The sequence below is a fragment of the Anastrepha obliqua genome, chromosome 1 (genome assembly GCF_027943255.1).
Source record: "Anastrepha obliqua isolate idAnaObli1 chromosome 1, idAnaObli1_1.0, whole genome shotgun sequence".
Lineage (NCBI taxonomy): Eukaryota > Metazoa > Arthropoda > Insecta > Diptera > Tephritidae > Anastrepha > Anastrepha obliqua.
In genome coordinates, this window is record NC_072892.1 from 76,168,936 (window position 1) to 76,194,132 (window position 25,197).

Genomic DNA, 25,197 nt, shown 5'->3' on the forward strand with positions numbered 1-25,197 from the left:
ATTTGTGAACTATGAAGAGGAAGAAGTACGCCGAGATTCTGGCTGAGTCCGTTTTTCAAAGAGGGTCTGGAAAACTAAAACTATCAATGAAGCTGTCAATGTGAGCGTAAAAAACTACGAATTGGCTGTCAAATATACAAAGTGACAGATGTTGGCAATATGTTACTTAACACTTTGTTGACCCGTCATGAGTTAACTCGTGTTTTTACGCCCAAACGTACACAAACTAACTCGTGTACTTTCAAATAAAAATTATATAAAAGATACGTCCAAAATTTCAATTCAGTTCATTATGTACAAATAAATTTACATTGTTTTATCTTCTCATTGAATTACGAAATAATAGCCGTCAACACTGTGTTAAAATATTCCATGACTTATTATCAAATTAATTCAATTTGCTGTCTTTGCGATTTCATTGAAAGCAATAAAAAATTTAGTGTCAAGTAAAATATAGCGTTTGCACTTTTGCAAATTTCACAGTTGCTATAAAATTAATAATTGAGTGTATAATGTTGAGTAAGTTCCTGAATTGTTAATGGATTATTCGTATAGTACCTGTCCTTTTCGAATCCAAATAAAAAAAGCGTAACTTCGTCAAATCACAGCTCCCAGCTGGTCAATTGTTATCACCGAGACGTCTGATAACACGATTACCGAATTCGGCTCGCAAAATATCGATTGTAACATGGCCCCGTCTTGCTGAAGCCAAAGATTGCCCAAGATCAAATACCTCAGTAGCAAGTCCAATCCGCTGCATTGTCAATTATGGCCTGGCACGGGCGGGACATACTTTCCACTAGTTTTTCTGCATATTCTATCGGAAATGACCTCCAAGTTTTCTGAATTTGTCGAGAAAGTTGATCCAAATTACATGGCTTGCGTCTGCGAAGCCGCATTGTCATCAGAGCCCAATGAGATGGCCAATCTCAAGTGACAACTCCGTTTCGCGCCTTCCACTCGCTACACGCTCGACTCCGATGTTTCGGATCGTTGTCCTCTTGAAGGATCTAGCTTTCATTCTTCTTGATATACCATTGCTTAGCAGATGGTAAATATATTTTATTCATTTTCTCGGCGCTTAAATTCTCGGTAAATAAGCACAAAGTACCGAAACCTTTGTTTAAGAAGCACCCCCAAATATAGACCTTGATGGGGGTGTTTAACAGTCCGTTAAAGCGTCCTACTGGTGGAGGTTGTGCAGGCGTGTTTTATGCTGGGAAATGTATAGAACCCGAAAAAATTGTAATCGTGGGTTCCATTTGAACACGGAAAAAATGGTGCCAAACTAAAATGTCAAACAACAGCGCACTTCAGTGAATATAATTTTATCCATTCAGTAAAATGTATTTTATTTTAAGTTTCTCATAAATATTTAGTTCAAAATAAGGTTAAGTTAGGTTTAAAGAAAAATATGTACAATGCAAAATAGTATAACGCGTCTGTCCTCGCCGGCGATTTTTTCGAACTGTAGCGTTTATTCAGTTACGTTTTTATGTTGTTTTCTTGTTATCAGGTTTGCCATCGGGTCGTCCGTCTAGTCTGGTTGCCACATCAGCAAATAATCCTTAAGGCTTTTGTGAAGTTAGCTGAATTTTCAAATTAAAATGTATTCGTTGACATGTGCAGTTGTGTTAATGGAGGAGGAAAGTGAGAGAAGCAAACGGAGTCTCAGAATTAAGCGAAAAATATGTAGAGATGCAAGCAACCCTCTCGATAGATTCTTTGCAATAAACGCCCTATTTGGCTACACAACATTGACTTTGGAAATATAATATATTTGCAATATTTCACACCATTATTCAAGCGTAAAATGATTCATTCTGCAGCAGTTTCTAGCGGAAAAAGTTGGTACTGTCAAAATAACATATGATTAAAAAAACACTCTTTGGACCACCTTGCAATTAAAAAATTAGGTTAATTTCACTTATTGGGTTTTTTATTTAACAAACAAGTACACAACGAAATATACATACTTAAACAATTAAATTAGTAACATAGATTTCAAGATCTACATATATTCACTTAGAATGTAAACGTTACTTTATAGGTTATTGTTAGACTTAAGTATCAGGCATGGCTTGATCTACATCACTTATACTATTTCACAGATTTTTATAAATTGTATATTATATATCACCTATGCCAGCATTCTTATTTAAGTTAGTTATTCTTCTTATAACAAAAAACTATTCCTGCTGTAGCCAATTTTCTTTAACGTGTTTTATTGCCATCGGTTTCCGTTCGCTTTCAATATAAGGTCCTGAAGAAATGTAAATTCTGAATCGGTATTAATATTTGTGGATGCTGCAGCGTCTTGAACATCTTCATATATATTTTCATACATATAATCAGGATCCAGAGCAGACGTTAACGCAAAAGGTTTGTGCGAATTAGAATAATCGGTTTCATCATAATCTTCACTTGACTCTTCGATATTTTCATCTAAATCTGAATCTTCGATTTCATGTTGACGATTAAAGACTTTAAGCAACTCGTCGATTTTTTCAGCTGGAATATTCGACACCATTCTCACGGCAATTTTTCGTCGAGAACGTTTTAAATATTTAGTTGTCTTGTTTTCATCGTCATTCAATTCAAATTTCTTATCATTCATAATTAAATATTTGGGGTTTGCTTCAATAACGCGATTAAAGGGGCCCATTGTATCTAGCCAGTTTTTTTTCGACTTCAATTGTTCAACTGTAAATCGTAGTGTAAATTAGTTATATAAACTCAAAAATTGAGAAATCGAAAGCAATTAAAATACAAGTAACGAGTATGCTTTAATTATTTTAACGTAACATACCTTTACGCTGTGAAAGTCCCAACTTCTGTTGGAAGACACTCCATTCGTCTCTGAGATGTTTAGTTTCCTCTGCCTTTGGTTTAATATAATAACCGACTGCATATCGAAAAATCCACGTGGATATAATGCAAAACATTAAAACATTATTCATATTTAAAAATGTGAGCTTCCGATTATTCAATAATATTCTTGTTTGAGTTTTGATACTCAGAACGCAACTGATATCCTTCCACTTTCCACACGTCCTTTTATATGAATTCGTATATCGTATGCCAAACTAATGCTGAAAACAGTGAAAAACGTACGCAGTCTCTTACCGCAGCCCCTAACAAGCACAAAAACTCATTCCGTGAGAACAACTGCGTTCTTTTAATTACATATTTACACAATACATCGGTTTGTGTGTGTATGTGTTTGGTTGTATCTACACAATGTTGCCATTGATATTTTTGCATACACACTTTTTGACACATCCGCGTTATCAGTTCCAATTTTTCATTGTTTAATAAACCAAAGCTAAAAACCAACAAATGCAAATAGTTCATTTATCTATAATTAACATTATTCAACAGTGTTTTTAAGTTATTTTAATAAAAATTATAATTTTTCTAAGTTTATTTTGTAAATGATTTCGAAATGTACTGCTTGGCAACACTGTGTGGTGAGAGAGCAATCAGCTGACAGGGTAGTACGAGAATTTTTAAATATCGTGAAATAAAATCTACGATACTACGATACGGAAGGAAGCAATTTTTCATTTACATGGAGTTCTCATTAGTTTGATCGTAATAGCTGACAGGGGACGTCGTTCACTGTTTTCAGCATAAAACATTGCCATGACATCGGTCATTAGCGGAAGCGCCAAGGCATCAACTACTGCAGTCCGCTGACAGTGATACTGTAAACACTTTGACGACGACACTTCACAATGTGGCGACTGAAAAATTTCCTTGCCAGGAAATGCCGTCTTTTAAGCGGCAGAGACATAACAAAAAACTTGGAGTGATTTTTTTTAGTGTAAAAACTGTTGATACTGTAAAACTGAAACTGTAAAAAGTTGATATTTTTTTAAATCGTCGATTGTTATTCCATTTACAATTTTACACTTTTACACTTACATTTTACATTTACCATTTTTTAGTGGCAGCACTACATTTGCTCTTGTCGCCCGCCAAATTAGAAACAGATTTAATTAGGCGGCCTCAACGATTGTAGTTCTGTAGTCTATGTACATACATACATGTCGGGCCGTCGGCTAAATAATTGCGGTCATAAGAAAGTGTCTATTGTAATATTTCAGAGGTAGCATTGGGCGCGATATTAGCGTTCTTCAAAATATGCGACAGTTTACTAACAATTAAAGGCTACGACTACCGGCTGTTGGGTACTAAACATACATTTGTACATAACATACATTTGTTGGTTTGCAAACATGCAAAGATACATACATATGTACATACATACGGTATATGAGAATGTACTTGCATGCATACATATGTACACATACATATACTCTGCCAGCATTAAGAAACGAATACGTAGCTGTTAAAGTTAACATTTTTATTATTGACGTTTTGGTGGTTAGTGCTGCTATTGTAATTCCTCACGTTTGTTTTAGGCTGTTAATCCTAACACCTGCTCTCGAATATATATACATATGTATGTATATACTAGCTTTAACCCGCGGCCCCGCTCGCGTAGGAGTAGTTTTGAGGGATTTAGGATATGTATATAGAATAATTACAAGCAATAATTTCATAGAAAATAATTTTTTATTAATAACCATAATATTACAATACCCGGCATCCGTTGCTATGCCTCGTTGAATAAAATCAAAACAACCAATCAGAAAAATATTAAGCAAAATTATTATCTCAAACCGTTTTTGACCTTTGCATTTGGGCCACAAACCGATGTATTGTGTAAATATGTAACTAAACGAACGCAGTTTTTTTCTATGGGATAAGTTTTGCTCAATTTTGTGTATCCTACGGGCCATGAGAACCCAAGGGAGTTTATATTATTTTCTTGCTTTGTACACCCACAAGTGCAATGAAGAACTGTTAGCAAAGTAGCCCGGTAGGAATCGTGTATGGCATCCCGGTAGGAAAGGTATAACCATAAACGATTTAATTTAGGCGACAGATACCTGTAACCGGCCATATTTTCCCTGATTTTGATTAAAATTATTTAAAATGAAGAGTCAATATATTTTTTTCAAAATTGGCATACAGTTTATTTGTACTTTAAAATAATATATTTTTTTTATTTTTATTTGAATCATTTAAAATAGCGGATGTATACTCAATTCTTCCAGGAAGGTCGCAGCCGAGCTTCTCAATCGGCGGGTACTGTAGCATCGGCGTCAGTGTCCTGAATACAAAAAACCCAACATTTTTTTGTTTATTAATGTCATAATTTCTATATTAATTTAAAAAAAAATGAAAAAAAAATTCGCAGAATAAAATTCTTCGAAACATAGAAAAAAATTTCATAAAAAAGATGTGTGCAAAATTTCAGGGAGATCGGTCAATAACTTTTCGAGTTATCGTGTACGCCAATTCGAAAAATATAGTTTTGAGAAAAATGCTTTGAAATCACAGCTGTTGTGTTGCACGAATTTTTCAAGTGGCACATTCGATGTGAAATTCTGGCCAGCTTGGTAAAAGTATAATATCCTAACTGTCATTATTGTATTTTCTTTGTCATTTTTAACAGTAAATTACCGTCAATAACGAAATTAACAAGAACTAATTTATAGAAAATTCCGCTTACGGGGGTGATCAGAAAGCGATAAATTCTGGAAAAATTTCGCGATAATAAATAATGACAATTCACGAGTATTGCGATCTTAATTTAAAGATTTATATAAGTGCGAGCATTTTAAAGATGCGTCATAAAAGTTCGATATCGTAATTTGTGTTTGTCCTACCAGGCATCAGATGATAAATAACAATTTAAAAAAAGTTCCTTGCATATATAGTAAATACTTACTTCTTATATAAATATTATAAATATGTATGTATGTATTACTATATTTACTAAAGCGTCCTGCAATGTCAGCCCACTTTAACTCAATATAAATTCGTGCATCACTGTAGTTGTAAAAAATAAGAAAAAATACAAAAAGTTGTAACCCTATGCGGTTGATGCCATCCCATTGACGGTATTCGCTAGTCGTCGTAAACGTCCGTGCCACCAGTTTGACAGAGGAATTGAGTTTTCAATACTTATAACGCTATTAAACACAATAAATCAGTTTAAACGAATTCAGTGTTTTCTGATATCCATACATATATTTATTTTAAGTCACTAAGGGAGAAATAACTCCGAAAAGTTAACTTTGATCCGACGGTGCTCCCATCAGAGAAATTTGCCTATCGCAAAGGGTTAAAGCACACAAACGCTCTAAGAAATTTGTTCTTTATATACAGGGTTTGATTGAAACGTAATGAGCGCGGAGCGTCTGCCAAGCGATCAACCGAATCGGCTGGTGAGGGAAAATGATCGTTGGACCTTCCCTTTCCACCAGAAACCAGGTCTCAGTTCGCGGGCAACAGGGGTGCAGTCAACATCGCTACGCGCGTGAAAGCTGTTTTCAAAGTGTGTTAGGATTTTGCAGTGGCGAAAATGCAGCGATCGTTGGAGTAACGTTACTCGATCAAATTTTGCGTAAAGCTAAACAAAACGAGTACCGAAACCATTGGGCTACTCAAAGAGGCTTACGGGGACCAATCTCTGTCCAGTGCCCAGGTAAAACGGTGGCACAAGTCGTTCAAGGAAGGCCGGGAGGATGTCGAAGACGAACAGCGATCTGGAAGGCCTTCGACGACGCCTTCCTCTGCACCTCTGCATTGGCCAAGATGGGGGTTCCGGTGTTTCCCCACCCTCCCTACAGCCCAGACCTGTCCCTTCCGGACTTCTTCTTGTTCCCGCGCCTGAAAAGAAAGCTAAAGGGGAGGCGTTCCGACTCCATCGAGGCGATCCAAAAAACTGTGACAACCGAATTGAACGCGATTCCGGCGGATGAGTTTAAAAAATTTTTCCTGCAGTGGAAGGACCGCTACCAGCGGTGTATTGACGCTCAAGGGTCCTATTTTGAAGAATATTAGTTGTCAAGGGGGATTTTTTATAAGCTATAGGAAAGTTTTTCAAAAAAACACACGTAATTTTCAGAAAAATGCATGAAATTTTTATTTAAACTATCGATACAGTCCATATAATTTAATGTTTGAAGATTATTTCATGCAAATGTTGACCGCGACTGCGCTTCAAAGGGTCCATCCGCTTAGTCCAATTTTGGCATACTCTTTCCAATGTTTCGGCCGGTATCTCACATATAAATGCTTTAATGTTGTCTTCCAATGCGTTAATTGAAGCAGGCTTGTCTGAATAGACATGAGCTTTAACATAGCCCCACAAAAAATAATCTAAAGGCGTTATATCGCACGATCTTGGTGGCCAATTGATCATTTCACGGTAGCGCTCACCATTCACAGTTACGTTACGATTCGCAGCATCTTTGAAGAAGTATGGTCCAATGATACCTCCAGTCCATAAACCGCACCAAACTGTGACTGGATACCTTTTCTGGATACATTGGTAGCTCTTGCAAATATTCTGGCTGATCTTCGCTCCAAAATCGACAATTCTGCTTATTTACGTACCCATTGATCCAAAAATAAGCTTCGTCGCTGATCAAAATTTTTCGACTTTAAACTTTCTTAACAGAACGAACATTTTTAAAATAAAATTCAATGATTTGCAAGCGTTGTTCGTTTGTAAGACGATTCATGGTTCAATTATAGACCAAACTGAAGATGTTTGACAGTGAAACAAAACAAGAAACGTGCGTCAGCTGTTTAAACCAACTGTTTAAAAAGATAATAGCTAAAAAATCACCCGTTATAAGCCAAAAGGTTTAATAAAACTGCTTAAAAAAATAAGGCTAATTACTTTTCAATCAAACCCTGTACAGTGGTCACGCAATTTGTTCGTAACACCTGCGTAGTACGTAAAAACGTTAGCTTTGCGCAAAATATTTGCTGTGACAATACATTTTTTTTTTTGAGTCAATTAAAGAATGATGAATTGCCGAAAACAAAACTCCCGTTATTTCAACTCACACATGCTGCAAAACATGTATTCGTACACTTTCAGTTCATGATATTGTTGCTACAAAAGCAACAGTAAAAATCGTTTGTGTTTTTACTAATAATATTGCTGAAAACGAAATAATATAGGTTTTTTTTTTAATTCTTCTTGTTGATTCAGTTTCAGTTACGCGTAATATCTCGACTGAAAATGAACTTCGTCCCGAAGTGTGGATTTACCATTAGAAATACGAAAATTGTTATTAAATTTTACTTAGAAAACAAGTCTCTGCCCGAGATCGGCAAAACTATTGGCAAATCGCATTCTACGGTGCAAACTGTTATTGCTAATTACCTTAATGCTGGTAAATTCGAAGCTAATCACCACCAAGCCGGAAGACGAAAAATATTGACTTCACGTGCGAAACGCAACATAGTAGCATCAGTCGCGCAAAATCCCAAATCTAGAGCCTTTGCTGAAAAATGTAAGCCTATAAACACTCCGTAATTGTCTGCAAAACGCTGGTTATCAAAGCAGAGTGACACGCCGCAAGCACCACATTTCAGATATTAACAGAAAGAAGAGATTGGACTTCGCCAACTGCTATATAAATGAGCCAGATTCTTTTTCGGAAAGCGCCATATTCAGTGATGAGTCGAGTTTTAATGTTTCCGAATCAGATAGACCTCCAAAAGAAAATACAGAACATAATGAAAAAATCGTATCCCTATCGTTAAGCATGGATTAAGAAATGCAATGGTTTGCGGGTGCATAGTTTCATCTAGAGTAGGAAAAATGGTTTTTATTGATGACAATGGACAAACATCTGTATTTAAATATTTTGAAGAATAATTTGCACGATAGTGTCGTTAAACCTGGACTGAATGCTATAGAGTTCTTGTTCCAACAAGGCAATGACCCAAAGCACTCATCTTATCTCGGTAAGAATGGCTTACATATTTACCTCTGTAAGCAAACATCAAAGGCGTCATTAATGGCTATGTACAAATAATATTTTTGAATAAAATTGTGCCTTATTTCGTTATTGCCTTCAGTTCTCTAATTCCAGAAATTAAATTGAAAGTTTTTATTCTTTAAATATTGAATAAGTAAGTGCGTAAGGCGAAAGTGAACACAAGTGCGAAAGTGAAACGATAAAGTGTGTCGAAGAAATTTATTTACTTTAGTCTTCTCGCTTTCCATTTTGTCTTTGAGCAAGTTGACTTCAGAAACCAATGCTTTGTTTTCATCAACCTTAACTTTTTCAGATAGAATAGATCGTTTTTCGTAGCTAAATTTTGTAAATTTTCTTCTAGCAAATATTTCACAAACCGCATTAAATCCACTACATCCAAGTTTCCAACCGACCTCTTTTCTGCATCCGGTGAGGTTTCTAGCAGCATTCTTTTGGATCACCGTTTCTTTCGTTCTTAAAGTTCAATCGAGTGGTCTTGTTATGGTTACATTTGTGGCTGTTGTTGTTTTTGTTGTTGTTTTAACAGTAATAAAAGCCCCGTCAATGTAGGGTAAATCACCGGGCGTCCTCGTCTGACTAATCCAAAGGTAGGCCCAGGAAACATACTGTTTCGACGGGTTAGGTCCAGAGGGAGAGGGGTGAGTAGGTTTTAGAGGGCATGTGAAAAGCTGGTTAGTGTCGTGCGGGGTATCTTCACATGCCGGACAATTTGGGCCGAACGAAAAATCCCACTTTGACCTATTTAGGGTGATCCAATCGAATCCAAATGTATGACCGACCCCCACTAACTTTGGACGGCCGATCCACCCATGCCAGTGGCACACCCCCTGGAACTTCCATGGGGGGTTCCCCATACAATAATTTCAAAATATCATCATTTTTGGCCTTTACATGAGAAAAGAAACTAAAAACTCGACCCAAATTGGGGGACATCAGAATTCGTTTTAGAGGTATGGTTCCTTCGGCAAAGTTTCTTATTTTGATCCCTAGAATATGATTTTCACAGAGCAATGGGCGATTTTTTTGCCTCCCCACAAATCGACCCGGCCTAATATATACGGAATTAGATTGGTCGAAAGGTCTAGTTTATTTAAAAAAAATATGATATAGAATCAAATATGTGGATAATGAGGGCTAGAAGTGACATGGTAATTTTCAATAACAACAGATTTGACACAGGAAAAAAACTTGCTCAATGTGTAATTTAGGCAAGCTTGAAAACATAGTACATTTTCTGGCACGCTGAGAATACAGAAAAGTCTTTTTCGGAAAATTTACCTTAAATGATTTACAACTGATTGAGATTCTCAATGGGGAAAATGAATATTGGGATAAACTTTTGCGTTTCATTAAATATGCCTTTAGATACCGAGATTACTTAAAAAAAGAGTTTAACTGGTCGACTAAATCGACAGACGGCTCATGCCATTGTAGTTAAATTATTGTAAAGATTTATTTTTTTCTTAATATTACAATAAGTAAATTTCCAATTTTGTATATTTTACTTTTATTTGCAATAAATACTACTACGAGTACTACTAAATATTAGCCTGTGCCTGTGCCATTATTGAATAAATATCCTATTCTTTACGAATATATAAAAATTTTATTTGTTTGTATACATTGTGTAGGTTATAGTTTTTTCTTTTTTTTCAATTTGTTATATTACATTTCAACTATTCTTTCAATTGGTATTCGTCTAATTCAAATCTATGAATGTACATTGGTTCATGCAGTTTTTAAATATTATTTGTCTTCCTTAGCCAACCAAATGTCAGAAGTACAATCGCCGCCCGGGTAACGCATTTCATGAGGAAGTGTTGGCCCAAACGGCTCCTTACCAAAGTCAACAAGGAAGTCCTCATTGAGTTTTAAACCTCCATTAACAACGTCAACGTCAATTAGTATAATGTGTCCGCCTTTTTCAACCATTTTCGGGTAAAACTATATAAAAGAAAAAACATATATTGGTATTAGTATCTTATTGTAACTCATAGTAAGTTTTTGATAATCTTTTTTTAAATAAAACATTCACTGACGTATACGTGTATGTCTTAACGATTATGTAAACTTATATACTAAATAAGCAGAAATTACTAACACGAAAAAACCATTTCACTTGTGTAGAACATTGAATATCATTCGAAAATTGAATCTCATTTTCTCTCTCTCCATTGGAGTCATCCTGTAAATTTCCTTCTTCTTAACTTGGATTTTGAATAAACTGGAAATGCCATTAAGCTGAACTAGCGTTTTTTGTTAAACATATTTTTATTAAACTTTAGCTTAATTAGCGCATTTTCACACATTTCTCATTTAATCGGTCCTGATTCTCCGAATAATTGCGGATATATTCTTAGACCAGGGAACATGCCAGAAAAAGTCTACGAAAGTTCCATGCGGCCGCTATTTTGCGGTTATATAAACAAAGAAGGCGAAAGCTGGTAAACTCAATGTACCCAAATTGATCAGCACTTAAAATCTGTTGCCCTGTATTTTAACCGGATGCTCACAAATACTGAGACTTTGGTTACCGTAAGCTTAAGGAGTATGAACTAGAGATTCATATGGTGTGGTGAGACTCCACTGAAGTTCCTTCTATGCGCAACGCTGATTTAAGTAAGAAAGGCATTGTAGTTGGAATCTCTGCCCGCCAACACTTAGCGCAAAGTTTCGCTGATGGAGTTAAAATTAAAGCAGTGTGCATACCATCATTTGATGGCTCCCCCCGTAAATAGTTTGCATTCAACTATGCATTTGCGGCTTTGGTTAATTAGCGGGGTTTGCGGGTGGCATACAAACTAGGAGAACTGCGCCAAGCTGTTAAGACAGAGTATGTTCTCTTAGGAGGGGGTTATATTCAGATTAATATAATTAAGTATTAAAGGCGATGAAAATATGCCAACTCTAAGCAATTAGCAGAGATCCATGTTGCTAGATTTCTGAACATGAAATCACTGACTGAGGATATGTCCAGGGTATTATTGGGTGTCGTTTATGTGGTAAATTAATCCTCACGAACGTTACCGATAATGAAGTTACCTGTCGACAAGTGGGATGCCTTTATCGTCGTCATTTAGGTTTCTGAACTCTCCGCTCGCACATAACGTGAATGTTGCATGCATAGCTTTCCCACCGACCTATCACCTTTAAATGACTTGCTAGCGTTTTTAGAAAAACAATCGCACTGCCTTTCGACAGAATTGACAGGTAGTAGGGTAATGAAGTGTCGCATTCTTCATCAAAACAGAAGACCATACCTCGTTCCCCTAAAGTCCAACATCGCCATGATTGGTGATGGGAACTGTCAATACTGCCAAGAACCACACAATGTTATGCATTGTCCGGCGATGCTACCTTTGAAACCGATCCACGTTTTAAAGCTATACAGTACTTGATTTTATGCTTGAAGTATTTGCAATCCGAGCACTCATCCAAGCTTGACTCCTTCGGTAACTGTCGTTAGTGCCATCACAGATATCATACTATTTTTTGGCCCCACAAATCTCAACAACTTCTGCCATCCGACATCTACAAGGGGGGAATTCTTCTGTGACTATGCCAAACAATATATCCAAACCGCTGCCATCATAATTATGGCTACCAACCAAATATTTTAATTTTACACTGCTTCCTGATGGAAAATAATAATTTTCAAGCGAGGCAATGGTGTGAAAAGTGTTATGGGAAACAACAATAAAACGATGGTTTGCTGACTTCGTAGAGACACCGATGATGCACAAGGCAGTGGGCGTCCAAAAGAGGCGGCGTCACCAGAAAACATCAAAAAAATCCACAAAATCGTTTTGAATGATCGAAAAGTGAATTTGCTTAAGTTAGCTAACATCGTAAGGAGATCAAAAGAACATGTTGGCTGGCTTTATATTGCAAAGCTCACTTCAAAGTGGGTGCCGCATTTGCGCACTGCGAAAATAATACACCTATTTAGGAGCATTTACATTTTTTTTAACGGAACTCTAAGTTTAAATTTTGTGGGTCACGCTTCCATTAGACAGACTGTACTGTGAATGGGCTCCCTCTTAACGACTTGCGTCGCATTGAATCTTCATTCAAGATTTGTTTTTCAATATTATCATCCGCTTTTGACGATATGTAATCGCTATCACAGCGAATGTGCGCCAGATTCTCGTGGCACCGCAAGATAGAGACTTTAAGCTTACACTTTGACGTGAATCTCCATGAGAGGAGGTAAGTGCTTACCGAATTTCTGCTGTCATATATGGCATGGCACGCAGTCATCATAATGCGATAAGTGCTATTCAGCAGTTTGCGTACGACAATTTCTACAAAATTAACCAAGCAATATGGGTGTCTAAACGCGAAAATCCATTATTTCGCCAGTCTACGTGGATGATTTTCTCGCTAGTTATTTGGAGGTGCTATCAATTTAGCAACCACTATAGACCCCTTATTCACAGCTGGAGGTTTTAAGTTGCGAAAGTCAAATTCTAATAATGACGCAGTGTTGATTCGAATCATCGAAATCAGCTTAGCGCCTACGGAATACACTATTGATCTATCCAATGCCTCAGTTTTAGGTTTGCGATGGAGTCAGGTCGACGGCATCTTGTTATTTAACGCAGAACTCAAGCAGCCCCGCAGTATATACACAAAGGTGGCGAAGCTTAGGTTAAGCGACTTAAAACAGGATACATATGTGAATATGCAATATATTAAATAATTACCATCTTATCCCACGGAGAATACAGCGATGATGAAATATATAACCTTTTGCCATCCAAAGAAAGTTGCATCATTTGTGGACCTCCTTCTAATCGTTTTCCTTTGACGAAGCGAGGTTTTGGACGTTCCTGAAAAGTATAATATTGTTTACTTGGTGTTGAGATTAAACATTGAACAACCTTTATGTAATCCACTCTGTTTATATTAAAATATTCACTTCCGTTTTGCATACATAATTCTCGATTCTAAATAAACAGATAATTCTAATAGGTTATGGGCTCTTTGTCGCGCAAATAAAATTGAAATCATGTTAACATCAGTAAGAGGAAAGTGGCTAAATAGTGTTTGCGTACGGATTTACCTTTAGTGGTTAGATATTCAAGGAAAAATTAAAATGTCGCGAAAATTTCGACATATCGTACCTTGTTATTAAAAATTGCTGGAAAATAGTCGAAAATGGGCTTCCGCAAACTCCTAATGAGAAAGAGAAGGACTACGACGAACGTGCATTAGCAGAAATGATTGGATTCAACAATTTTTCGCACATTATTACAGCTGTGTCTGCGCAAATGGCATGGAAGGCACTACTCGCGGCGTATGAGGACACTGGTATTACACGCAAAGTAGAATTGCTTAAGTAAGCATTCGGCTGCGGCGGCCGCCTTTAATACTAGCTTATAGAAAATTCAAAGAAGAAATTAACAATCGATAGCATTAAAACACGTCTGCTACAAGATGTTAAATTTGATAGCAAATGTTCGGAAAACGCACTCTACTTGAAAGAAAAAATGAAATTAAAACAATTTCGGTGCTATTCGTGCAAGCAATTGGGCCATTTCGCAAGACAGTGCCCTAATAAATTTATGAAAAGAGGCAACAATACCAACAAAAACAAGAAAGTACTCTTCGCATCTCTCTTTTCAAATGGCATTCGTGAAATAGACTGGTGTGTTGATTCTGGTGCAAGATCGCACAATTGTGAAAGAAATTCCGGTACAAAACAAACATATTTTAATTACGAGCAATAAAACCATTTCTGTGAAATCCAAAGGTGAACAAAAACGAAGTTTTCGAAGAATTTGTGAAATTAAAAAAAGGTGGCAGAAAATCAGTGCGGTCGCCAGGTAAAAGTTTTTCGTTCGGTCAATGGGACTGAATACTTCAATGCAAAGTTTCAACAATATTTGTTAAGGAGTGGTCTAGTGCATCAAACTACTTCTCCTTACACTCCTGAACATAATGGTGTGGCAGAAAGACTTAATCGTACCGTCGTTGAAAAAGGGCGTTGTATATTAATAGATTCGGCACTAAAAACTAAATTTTGGGCTGAAGTCGCAAACACCGCTGCGTACTTACTAACACGCGAAAAGTCCAGAAAAAATGTGGACGAATAAAACACCAATTCTAGAGCATCTTAGGGTATTCGGTAGTAAAGCCATGGTACACGTGCCGCGTGAAAAGCGTAGAAAATTAGACGCCAAACCGGTTGAGTGCATCATGCTTGGATAATGCAGGGCTTCGAAAGCGTATCGCTTATTTAATCCTAGAACTCAAAAAATATAAGCCAACAAATTGTTTTTGTCGAAACGCAAAATGCTAATTCGGAACAAAAAGATTGTTCATTCAAACTTTCGATAGTATGAGAAATAAATAACGTTCTCGATTGAGGTGAGGAACAATGTACTGAATTTTCGAACGTAAAGCTGGAGCATGTTACTCCTGAGCGGCAGATCGAAAGGGATTGCAACAATTCGTCAAATATTCAGAAAACAGAACAAAACTATTCGTCTGACCATGAAAAACAAATACATCGTCTACTGATTATGAAAGATTAAGTGCGGAACTCGAAGCAGTAGGCCCGAACGTGCGTAAAAAGGGAGATTACAATTTTTGTGTAATAGACTTCATTTCTGACAAATTTCAAACTCTTGAAGAAGCAATTAGCATTGCATATGCAGACGAATGGAAAAATGTCGTTAATGAACAAATAAGTTCTCTATGCAAAAATAAAACATGGTGTTTGACAGAGCTACATCCTGGCCATAAGGCAATCAAATCTATGTGGGTATTTAAGACGCAAGTTGACGCTAATGGTAAACTCATCCGATGAAAAGCCAGATTAGTGGTGAAAGGGTTTTGTCAGAAAAAAGGCGTAAACTATGAAGAAACGTTTGCCCCTGTAGTCATACCTCTTTACGCTTATTGCTCGCGTTATCGGCCAGACATAATTTGTTCGTCCACCAAATGGATGCAGTTACTGTTTTTCTTAACGCCGAGCCGAAAGACGAAATATATATTACTCAGCCAGAAGGGTTCGACGATAATTCGGGTCACGTGTGTAAACTGCAAAAGTCCTTATATGGATTAAAGCAATCAAGCCGATTGTGGCACGATAACTTCAATAAAGTCCTCATTAGCATTGGTTTAACGCGCAGTGAAGTGGATCCATGTGTATATTATCAGGCAACGACCTGTTGTTTGTGGCAGTTTATGTTGAAGACGTATTGTTATTCTCAAGTAATACGGAAAGCTTTGACGAACTAAAAGCGCAAGCGTCATCGCAATAGAAGATTAAAGATATTGGTGAAGTTTCATCTGTTCTTGGCATACGCGTAATAGGGAATAAATTGAAAGGCATAATATCTGTCGATCAATCACAATATATTGAGGATATGCTGAAGCGTTTTAGCATGGCTGACTGCAATCCTGTGTCGACTCCAAAAGATCTAAATCAAAAGTTAAGCTCTAATATGTGTCCGACTGACGAAGGCGAAAAACGAGAGATGGCAAAAGTATCATATATGCAAGCGATTAAGTGTTTACTGTTTGCTTCGCAAATTACGCGTCCTGACAATGTTTCGCTATAAATTTATTAAGTCGTTTTCTGCCAACCCTGGTAAAGCACATTGGACCGCAATGAAGCGTGTAATGCGTTACTTAAAGGGTACAATGCATTATGGTCTTACTTTCGACAAAGAAGAGAGTGACATAGCGGGCTTTTGCGACGCAGACTGGAGAAACGACTTTGACGAAAGGGATTCCACCACAGGTTACATATTCCAATACCAAGGAAATCCTATTTCTTGGTTTACCCGCCAGCAACGAACAGTTGCGCTCTCATCAACAGAAGCAGAGTTCATGTCCTTGACTGCAGCAATTCAAGAAGCGACATGGCTCCAATGATTACAACATGAGCTGACCAAACATGTAAACATAAAGAGCAAATTCATTCGTCCAAACCTAAAGAGTGGTAATGATAAAGTTTTCTTATGTAGCAACCACCGAGATACTGGCAGATATTTTGACAAAAGGCGTTTCTAAAGCTAAACATATATTTCTTTCATGAAAAGCTTGGCTTGTCAAATATTAACTATCATTAGTTGGTTTCTTTAAATTTTTCTCATATCATAATTAATGATATTGTAACCTTAACTAGTAATGTTTTTGCTATAAGTGCAATATTTGAAATTTGATCTACTTTATATTAAAATGTTGTTCAAGAAGAGTATTGAGATTAAACATTGAACAACCTTTATGTAATCCACTTAAATGCAATCTGCTTATTTCAAAATATTCTCTTTCGTTTTTGTATACATAATTCTTGATTCTAATAAACAGATGGTTCTAATGAACAGATAATTCTAATAATATGCGACTGCACATATTTTGTACAACTTCTGTAATACCTACCTTGAGCTCTTTATCCTCAATTACTTCCACATTGTCCAAATCACTGCAAATAGATCCTCCTAAAAACAACTGACCTGTTAGTTTAGGGTTTTCTGGGTCAGTAACATCGTACTGGCGCACATCTCCGTGCAGCCAAAAATTCACATAGAGGTATTTATCGTCCAAGGAAAGAAGTATATCGGAAAGCATACCATGTAAATATTGTGGTTCATCACCATTAACTGAAATAAGTTTTCCAGGTACGTCAATAATTTTTTTAGCGACAAACTCATCAGAGTCCACCTTCTTTTTAAAATAAAATATATTTGCATACAAGCAAGCGCCTACAAATCCTTCCGCACGCTTTGGATTATGCATAAAACGAACTTCAAGCGGAGTGGTGCCATCTGAACCCAAATCAATAGTTTGATATAACGTATGCGATGACCATTTATAAAAATTCAGACGACAGCCATATTGGTTCATATCATCCAAGTCTTCAGATCGCCAGCCACTAAAAATGTAGTAAACAAATTAGAGCAGCAACCTCATTAAGGTGTTTGTGGGTGACAGTAATCGATTAATGTGTATACTCGTAGTACATGCGTTACATATCACTTCTTCAATGTAAAAGTCACAATGTCTAACGGTCTAAAAAAAAAAAAATACTTCCATAGTTTACTTCTCTTCCGAGGAGCCAGTTAAGTTGTCTGAAGCAGTTTTTAGTCTCACTTCGTTTTTTTCTTTCAGCTTTCGTAGATAAATATTTGACCTTAGTGTCTATTTGCTCGTCAGTATTACATATCCTAAGGGGGGCGTTATGCATTTTTCTATTGCTATAGATAACTTAGGCCGTCTTGTCATTATTTATTTCGATTGTCCACTTTTTAAATCAGTAAATTAATTTTTTTTTGGCAAATGAAAACAAAGCTTATAAACTAATTCGGATTTCTTCTTTTTATGTATGTATTCCCCTCGTGTAGATATGTGTATTATTTGAGAAATACGGCGAATAACGTGGGGATCTACTTGCCCCCAATGAGTTCATACGTCACCTACGTTGTTCTGAGATAAATATAAAAAAATCCGGTAAAAAAACAAGGGTATTATTTACATACGTTGTGCTATTTTATGCTATTTGATATTTTTGCGGATACCCACTATCTTCATCAGTATCCCGAAAGCAGTTGTGGAACCTGTAACTGTGAAAATTTAAACCTTCAATAACTTTATAATTTATAATAAGGAGCTCAAGAGACGCGGTATTAAATAATAAAGGCAAGCATTTTATGGATTTCTGGCAATTTGACCTACATAAGTGCAGTTGGTAACTCTGTAAACGATAAAAGTATATTTGCAGTTTCCCAAGAAGGTTTGAAATACACTGAAAGGTTCGAAGTTGAATCCAAAGTATGGTCTGACCATATGCCAATTAAATTAATATTAAAAATAAATGAATTTGAAAACATCTACTTATTGGCGAAGGTATTGCTTAAAGAAAAAGATGAGATAAATTATCAATTACACCTAAAGCAATATCTAAATAAGTTTAAAAATGGAGGATAAATAATGGATCTTGAGAAGCTTGCCAACATAATGAAAATGTCAGTGCCACAGTCACCTGCCTTTTAAAAATGCATGGTTCAATTTCAAATGTTTTTTTCTTTCAAATATCTGAATGACTTCAGAAAGTCTAACATTGCACATGATAATCAAAAATATATACAGCCAAATCGTCTTTATAGAAACGCATGTGAAAAAGCAAAGAAACAATATTATTGAAAAACAAATCAACACAACTGCTAAAGCAAAAGATGGAGGAGTTTATCAAAGGCTATAAGATTTTAGCGAAGGATTCATTTATATTTGGTACAAATATCACTGCGAACGATTTTAAACACTATTTTCAAAGCTTTTTTTTTTTTTTGTCGGGACAACTAGCAAGTGCAGCTCTCAGACATTAATTAAGTCCATTGTACTACATTTAGATTCCCTTTTAATTTTCTTTAAATCTACCTGATCTCCGAAGAAATCTGAGCTGATTCGAGAGAAGGCAGGGCAGACGCACAGCAAGTGGTCCACCGTCTCATCCTCCTCTTCACAAGCTAGCCAGAGCACACCGTCTGAGATGCCCAACCTTTCCATGTGCTTCGCCCACGGAAAGTGGCCCGTCATCAATCCAACCAGCCGTCTGCACTCCCCTCTGCTTAATGACAGAAGGGTTTGCGACAGTCTATCGGACATGACAGGTAACATCAGTTTACTAAACCAGCTGAAAAGCTTACTAAACCAACCGCAATTAACAAGAGACATTTATTACGCATCTGCGCTATGTAAAGATAAAGATCTCGATAAAGATATAACTTTTGTGGAAGTCGACAAATAAAAACCATTGAAAATGCTAAAATAAATAAAGCGGCAGGGGAAGATAGAATACCTTATGAACTAAAGTTTGCTTCGCCAGAATTTCTGTTGGAGTTAGCAAAGGCCGGAAGACCGGAAGAATCGATGAGATTTTTGAAAAAACAATAATTTTTCCAATTTTTAAAAAGGGAGACGTAAATGCAGCCAGTAACTAACGGGGAATATATAATATTTTATGAATTCTATCGCAAAGGTATTAATGGGATTGATTAACGCAAGACTTGCGAATTGGGTAAAAAACAACGTGTTCACAGAGTTTCAAGCCCGCTTTAGAAGAAATTATTAAACTGTAGATAACATTTATAATCTTGCGTCTGTTGTACATTTAAAGTTTCATGAAAATCAAAAAGTCTACGCATTTAGTTGATTTCAAGGCGGCGTTTGCCAGGGCGCCGAGGAGACCGTCAGATGGGAATATCTAGCAAGATATCGAGCTTGATAGAAAATATCTACGAGAATACTAGATCTGCAGCTTGGACGGGAAAAGAAGTATCCGACTATTTTGAAACCTGCACTGGTGTGAAACAAGGATGGTTGTCGCCATTATTTGCACGACTATTGGTTGAGAGCATGAATATATGTTACATATTCTCCTTTATACCGATGATATTGTTCTCCTGCGGATAACCCTAAGGTCATGATTAATAACCTGGAGAAATACTGCGCTGCATGGAATATGGAAGTAAACCCAAATAAATTGGAGATGATGGTCCTTAAAAGATGTGGATGACTTTCCCAGGCAGAAAAGTGGTGGTACTAAGGTGAAGAAATTAAATTGGTGGCAGAATATAAAAGTCTTGGTGTCATTCTCACACCCAAAATGGCATTCGGCACGCACTTAGAAGCCAGAAATACTTATACTAGTATTAATTGCACATGGAACGATTTTTTAGCGAAGCCATTTATTTCATTAAAATCAAAATGGAAGCTGTTCCAATCGGTATGCAGAGCAATACCAAGTTACGCAGCGCAAGTTTGGGGTTATGCCTTATTTGATGAAGTAAATAAACTTCAACGTACTTGATTAAAAAAATCCTCAAACTACCCGAGTTCACTCTGAACTATGCAATAACACCAGAAACTAATTTAGAAGATATCCACATTTATTCTTTAGGACTACACATGAAATATGTATGTCTGGGAAACCATTTATAAATACAATTGCAACATACTCCCACACAAACGAACACAAGCCATCAGGTAAAAATGTGTTTTGGATTAACCAGCTGAATGACATGGGAATGGAGTTCGGTCTGAAGTTTGAAGAAAACATCACCGCTACAGACTGGCAAGATCGCTGTGAGCAGCTTCTTACCAAAATGAAAATAAAAGATCTCTACATGGCAAGGCAAAAAGCAGAGTCAAGCACGACGCGAATTTACAAACATTTATAAACTCAAAAGAGGAATCATATATTAATGAAAGTATGCGACTATCTGACAATTTTCAGAGCAAGATGTAGTTTACTAAAGCCTAATGCAATCACGTATGGAAATACCCAGAAAATTTGCACCCTCTGCAATTTAAATCAGGAAGAAGATATGCAGCACTTCTTAGGAAAATGTCCGGTACTGAAGGAGATCAGAACAAGATACCTAAACGCAGCGAAACTAAATGAAGCAGAAATAATATTTATATACCTAGATATACTTAATGGCCACAATTGGAAAAGACCAACTTGCATTACATACTCAGCTTTACGCTATAGAGAATTTCTTAACGCAGAGTTTAATTATTAATTGTTTTTTGAGCTGTGACAGACAACATTGTTATTGCCACAAATTTATTATTTCTTTCTTTATCTATTTGTATATTTAAATAAATTATTGTATGAATTATTGAAATGTTAAATTCAATATTTGTAAATAAATAAAGAACTACGACTACAACTTTATGATTTTTTTATAATTTGAAAATTGATTTTTTTTTATAAATAAATTCGTATTTTCAAGATGAACTTATGTAGCAGTAGACATGCATTTTTTGTGTGTACTATATAGGTATCACAAGCATTCAAATTTTCATGAAGCAATAATTAAAGGTGATGAGAGATGTCTAACTTTCACCCTGTGTCTGCATTTTGAGCTTAATAAATCCGTGATATCCTCTTCAGACCAAATAAAAAAACTACAAACATAGAAATGAAAACATTTACTAAGAAGTTAACAAACAATACTGTTTTTTCCATTCTGCTTTATGGAATTAAGGTATAACAAACTCTTTCAGTAGTTTTAAATTTGTGGAAAACTTATAGTTTTTGTTTTGTTAACAATTGTATTTATAAATAGTTAACTATAAAAACAACAAGTCTTAAGCTAGATTGAGAGATGGTCATTTTTGAATAAGTATATACGTGGACCGCCGTAGCCGAATGTGTTCTTGCGTGATTACCATTAGGAATTCACAGAGATAACGTAGGTTTTAATCTAGGTGAAACACCACAATTAAGAAAAACATTTTTCTAATAGCGGTCGCTCTCGGCAGGCAATGGCAAACCTCCAAGTGTATTTCTGCCATGGAAAAGCTCCTCATAAAAATATATGCCGTTCGGAGTCGTCTTGAAACTGTAGGTTCACCCATTTGTGGAACAACATCAAGACGCACACTAGAAATAGGAGAAGGAGCTCGGCCAAACACTCAAAAAGGGTATACCCGCCAATTATATATTGTATATATATATGATACAATATTTTAAATAGCTTATAAGTTTAATAATGTCTGTAGAGAAGATCTCTAGGTTTTGTGTTGTTTAGTAATTTCCTGTGATTTATAAAACGTACACAGTCATCTAGGGATGTGTTTGATGCTTTGAGCTGAGGAATTGCAGTATTTACAGATTATACACTTTTTATTTCTGTACGGTTTTGGTTATCACAATTGTTTGTCAAACTACGAGCTTTTGGATTTAGGATTATCCTTCCGGAAAAAAATCAAGACAAATTTGGGAAAAATTATTAGATTAAAGCTTTATAACCAGGTAACCAGCCATAAATACAAGGTGAAGTCCAAAATAAACAGGACTGAACTAAAATAGGAACGACAGGTGCTTTGTTCTCATAACTTCGAATTTATTTATTCAAAATAGTCCGCTCTGACCTCGATACACTGTGCGCGATCTAAAAGCTTTTCGAAAGAGGGTTTCAGGTTATTGACCGGAATGTCCTTCAGGACGTCGGTACAAGCCTTTTGGATGGCCTCGACGGACGCAAACCGTTTCCCTTTCATGGCCAAATGCAATGTTTCGAATAGGTAGAAATCTCAGGGAGCCATGTTAGGCGAATACGGTGAGTAATTGATGGTCAAAATGCGATTTCTAGTCAAAAAGTGGGGGTCGAAGAGATGGTGCATTATCATGCAATAAGCGCCAACTTCCTCCTTCGCGGCATTCAGGGCGAATTCGAGAATGCGGTGCAACAAACGCTTCAAAACGCCAAGATAGAAAATTGTATTAACGGTTTGGTCCGTTGGCACGAACTCCTTGTGGACAACTCCCTTGGAATCGTAAAAACAAATGAGCATCGATTTGATTTATAACTTCTCCAAAAGCGATTTTTTGTTTCAGGTTCATGTTGGAAACACCACTTTCATGACCAGTTACAATGTTGTAAAGGAAGTTTTTGTCTTTTCTCGCCACTTTAATGAGGTCTTTCGAATGTTGAATTCTGAGCAATTCCTCAGTTAACTTGTGCAGAATGAAACGTGCACAGACCTTTCGTAAGTCCAAATTATCAGTTAAAATGCGATAAATTGATGTTTTGGTGATATTCAACTCCAATTCCATGAATTTCAACGATGATTTCATTTCATATTTGATGAATTTAGGAACAACTTCGATGGAGTTTTCGGCGATTACATACGGGCCGTTCATTGTCATTTATATCCTCACAACCATCTCCGAAACATGTAAACCACTCATGAGCTCTGGCACGAAATAGACAATCATCGCTATCAAGTTTTTTCATCAATTCAAATATTTTGGTAACCGTTTTAACGATTTTAAAACAAAATTTGATATTAGCTCTTTGTTCGAAACTCATTTTCGTACCGATGACACAAATATACTGACACTATGACGCAATAACTTCGCTACCACTGAATCCAATGTCACTAACCTTTCACGGGTTAATACCCCTTTTTTCGTAATCCCAAATTGCGTCGATTAAGTAGCATCCAAAATCAGATGTCAAAATTTACACAGCATTTTATTATTGAATCATGGATGTTTTATTGTTATGCTTGCTGGCACTCGCCTTAGCTTTCAATCTCTTTTTGATAATCATTTTAATCAACGTTCATTTTTATTTTGATAATCATTTTTATGCCGTTTAGGGATCGGTGTCAAGACTAATAAAACAGAACGTTACGACAACTGATGGTACCATTAAACTACAATAACATCGTAACACTTACAGTGGATTGACTTCAACGTTTTCGTAAACAAAAAGTTAGATTACAGTCTTCTTATATTTACGTTTTCGTTTCAAACCATTATCATTATTTAAATACCTTCGAGATTTGAAAAATATATGTCTAATTACACTGGATCACAAATTTCAGCTTTTTTTCTGCACCAGAGACGCCGTTATGAAATTCCTATGTAAAATCACCGTCTGATTCCGAAAATCAAGGTTATTTTTTATTCTATGGTAACGTTTTTGAGATATTTACGAATTACCGTTATTTCAAAAAAAAAAAAATTCGGCTCACTTAATCATATATATCTCGAAAACGAATTGAGCGATTCCAAAACCGTTGAAAGCTTTTAAAAGGTAATAAAATTTGCTATAAACTGTGTGTAAAACACTTTTTGCTAGGCCCTGCAGATTTAAAGATAACGAGCTATCATAACGGATTTTTTTAATTTTTTTTGTAAAAATATAAAAAAATTTGTACTTTGAGAGAAAGGATCTCGAAAACTTTTTACTTTTTCGTATATTTTTTATTTTCACTCTAAGCTCCGTTTTATTACAAAAAAAATAAACTTTGATTAAACAAAATCGATGAACTAATACAAAAGTTACAAGCATTCAAGTAAATATATCCATTTAATACTTAACACGTTCCCTGTCCCAATACAAAAATGCAAAATTGACCGTCAAGTCCAACAAGGTTTTTTCTGTAGTCATAGGATAGCTTTAGTAATAATAATAACTAAAAAAAAAACGGATGTAGGGTATTTCTACCTGAAACACATATGGTCCATTTTTGCTTCTGCATGTTCATGAAACACATGTGGTTCAGGGAATTTTTTCTATGCTGACACACATATGGCTCAGGAACGTATCAGTGCTTATCAGGCGCACGTTTCCTGAACCATATGTGGCTCAGCGGACAGGGAACGTGTTAAGTACCCTACTGGTAATATGTGTTAGTATTCGCAGATCAGTTAGTTTCAGGTAGATTTTCGAAGGGTTATTAGATACAAAAAATTCTTAGTGTCGTTATCTCAAGCACAGACACATTTCAAGCAAGATCATATGTTTAAGGCAGGTAGTGTTTTCTATGTATAACTAGGGAACCT

The 25,197-nt window shown here is 36.2% G+C and overlaps 2 protein-coding genes across 2 annotated transcripts in view; both read right to left on the reverse strand.

The window, feature by feature from the left end:
- Window positions 1-1,912: 1,912 nt before the first annotated feature.
- On the reverse strand, window positions 1,913-4,001 carry LOC129252411 (uncharacterized; the record flags this gene model as incomplete). Its single annotated transcript, XM_054890925.1, has 3 exons — window positions 1,913-2,703; window positions 2,810-2,905; window positions 3,941-4,001. Coding segments are annotated over 3 exons (636 nt in total), but the record flags the coding sequence as incomplete, so codon positions are not given.
- Window positions 4,002-10,313: 6,312 nt separating this feature from the next.
- LOC129249853 (methanethiol oxidase) overlaps window positions 10,314-25,197 on the reverse strand; it is a 31,784-nt gene continuing 16,900 nt past the window's right edge. The window contains exons 4-6 of the mRNA XM_054889525.1: window positions 17,274-17,766; window positions 13,586-13,711; window positions 10,314-10,823 (exon numbers count right to left, since the gene is read on the reverse strand). Coding sequence (XP_054745500.1) covers window positions 10,626-10,823; window positions 13,586-13,711; window positions 17,274-17,766 — 817 coding nt within the window. The 3' untranslated portion in view covers window positions 10,314-10,625. The remainder of the gene's footprint in view (window positions 10,824-13,585; window positions 13,712-17,273; window positions 17,767-25,197) is intronic.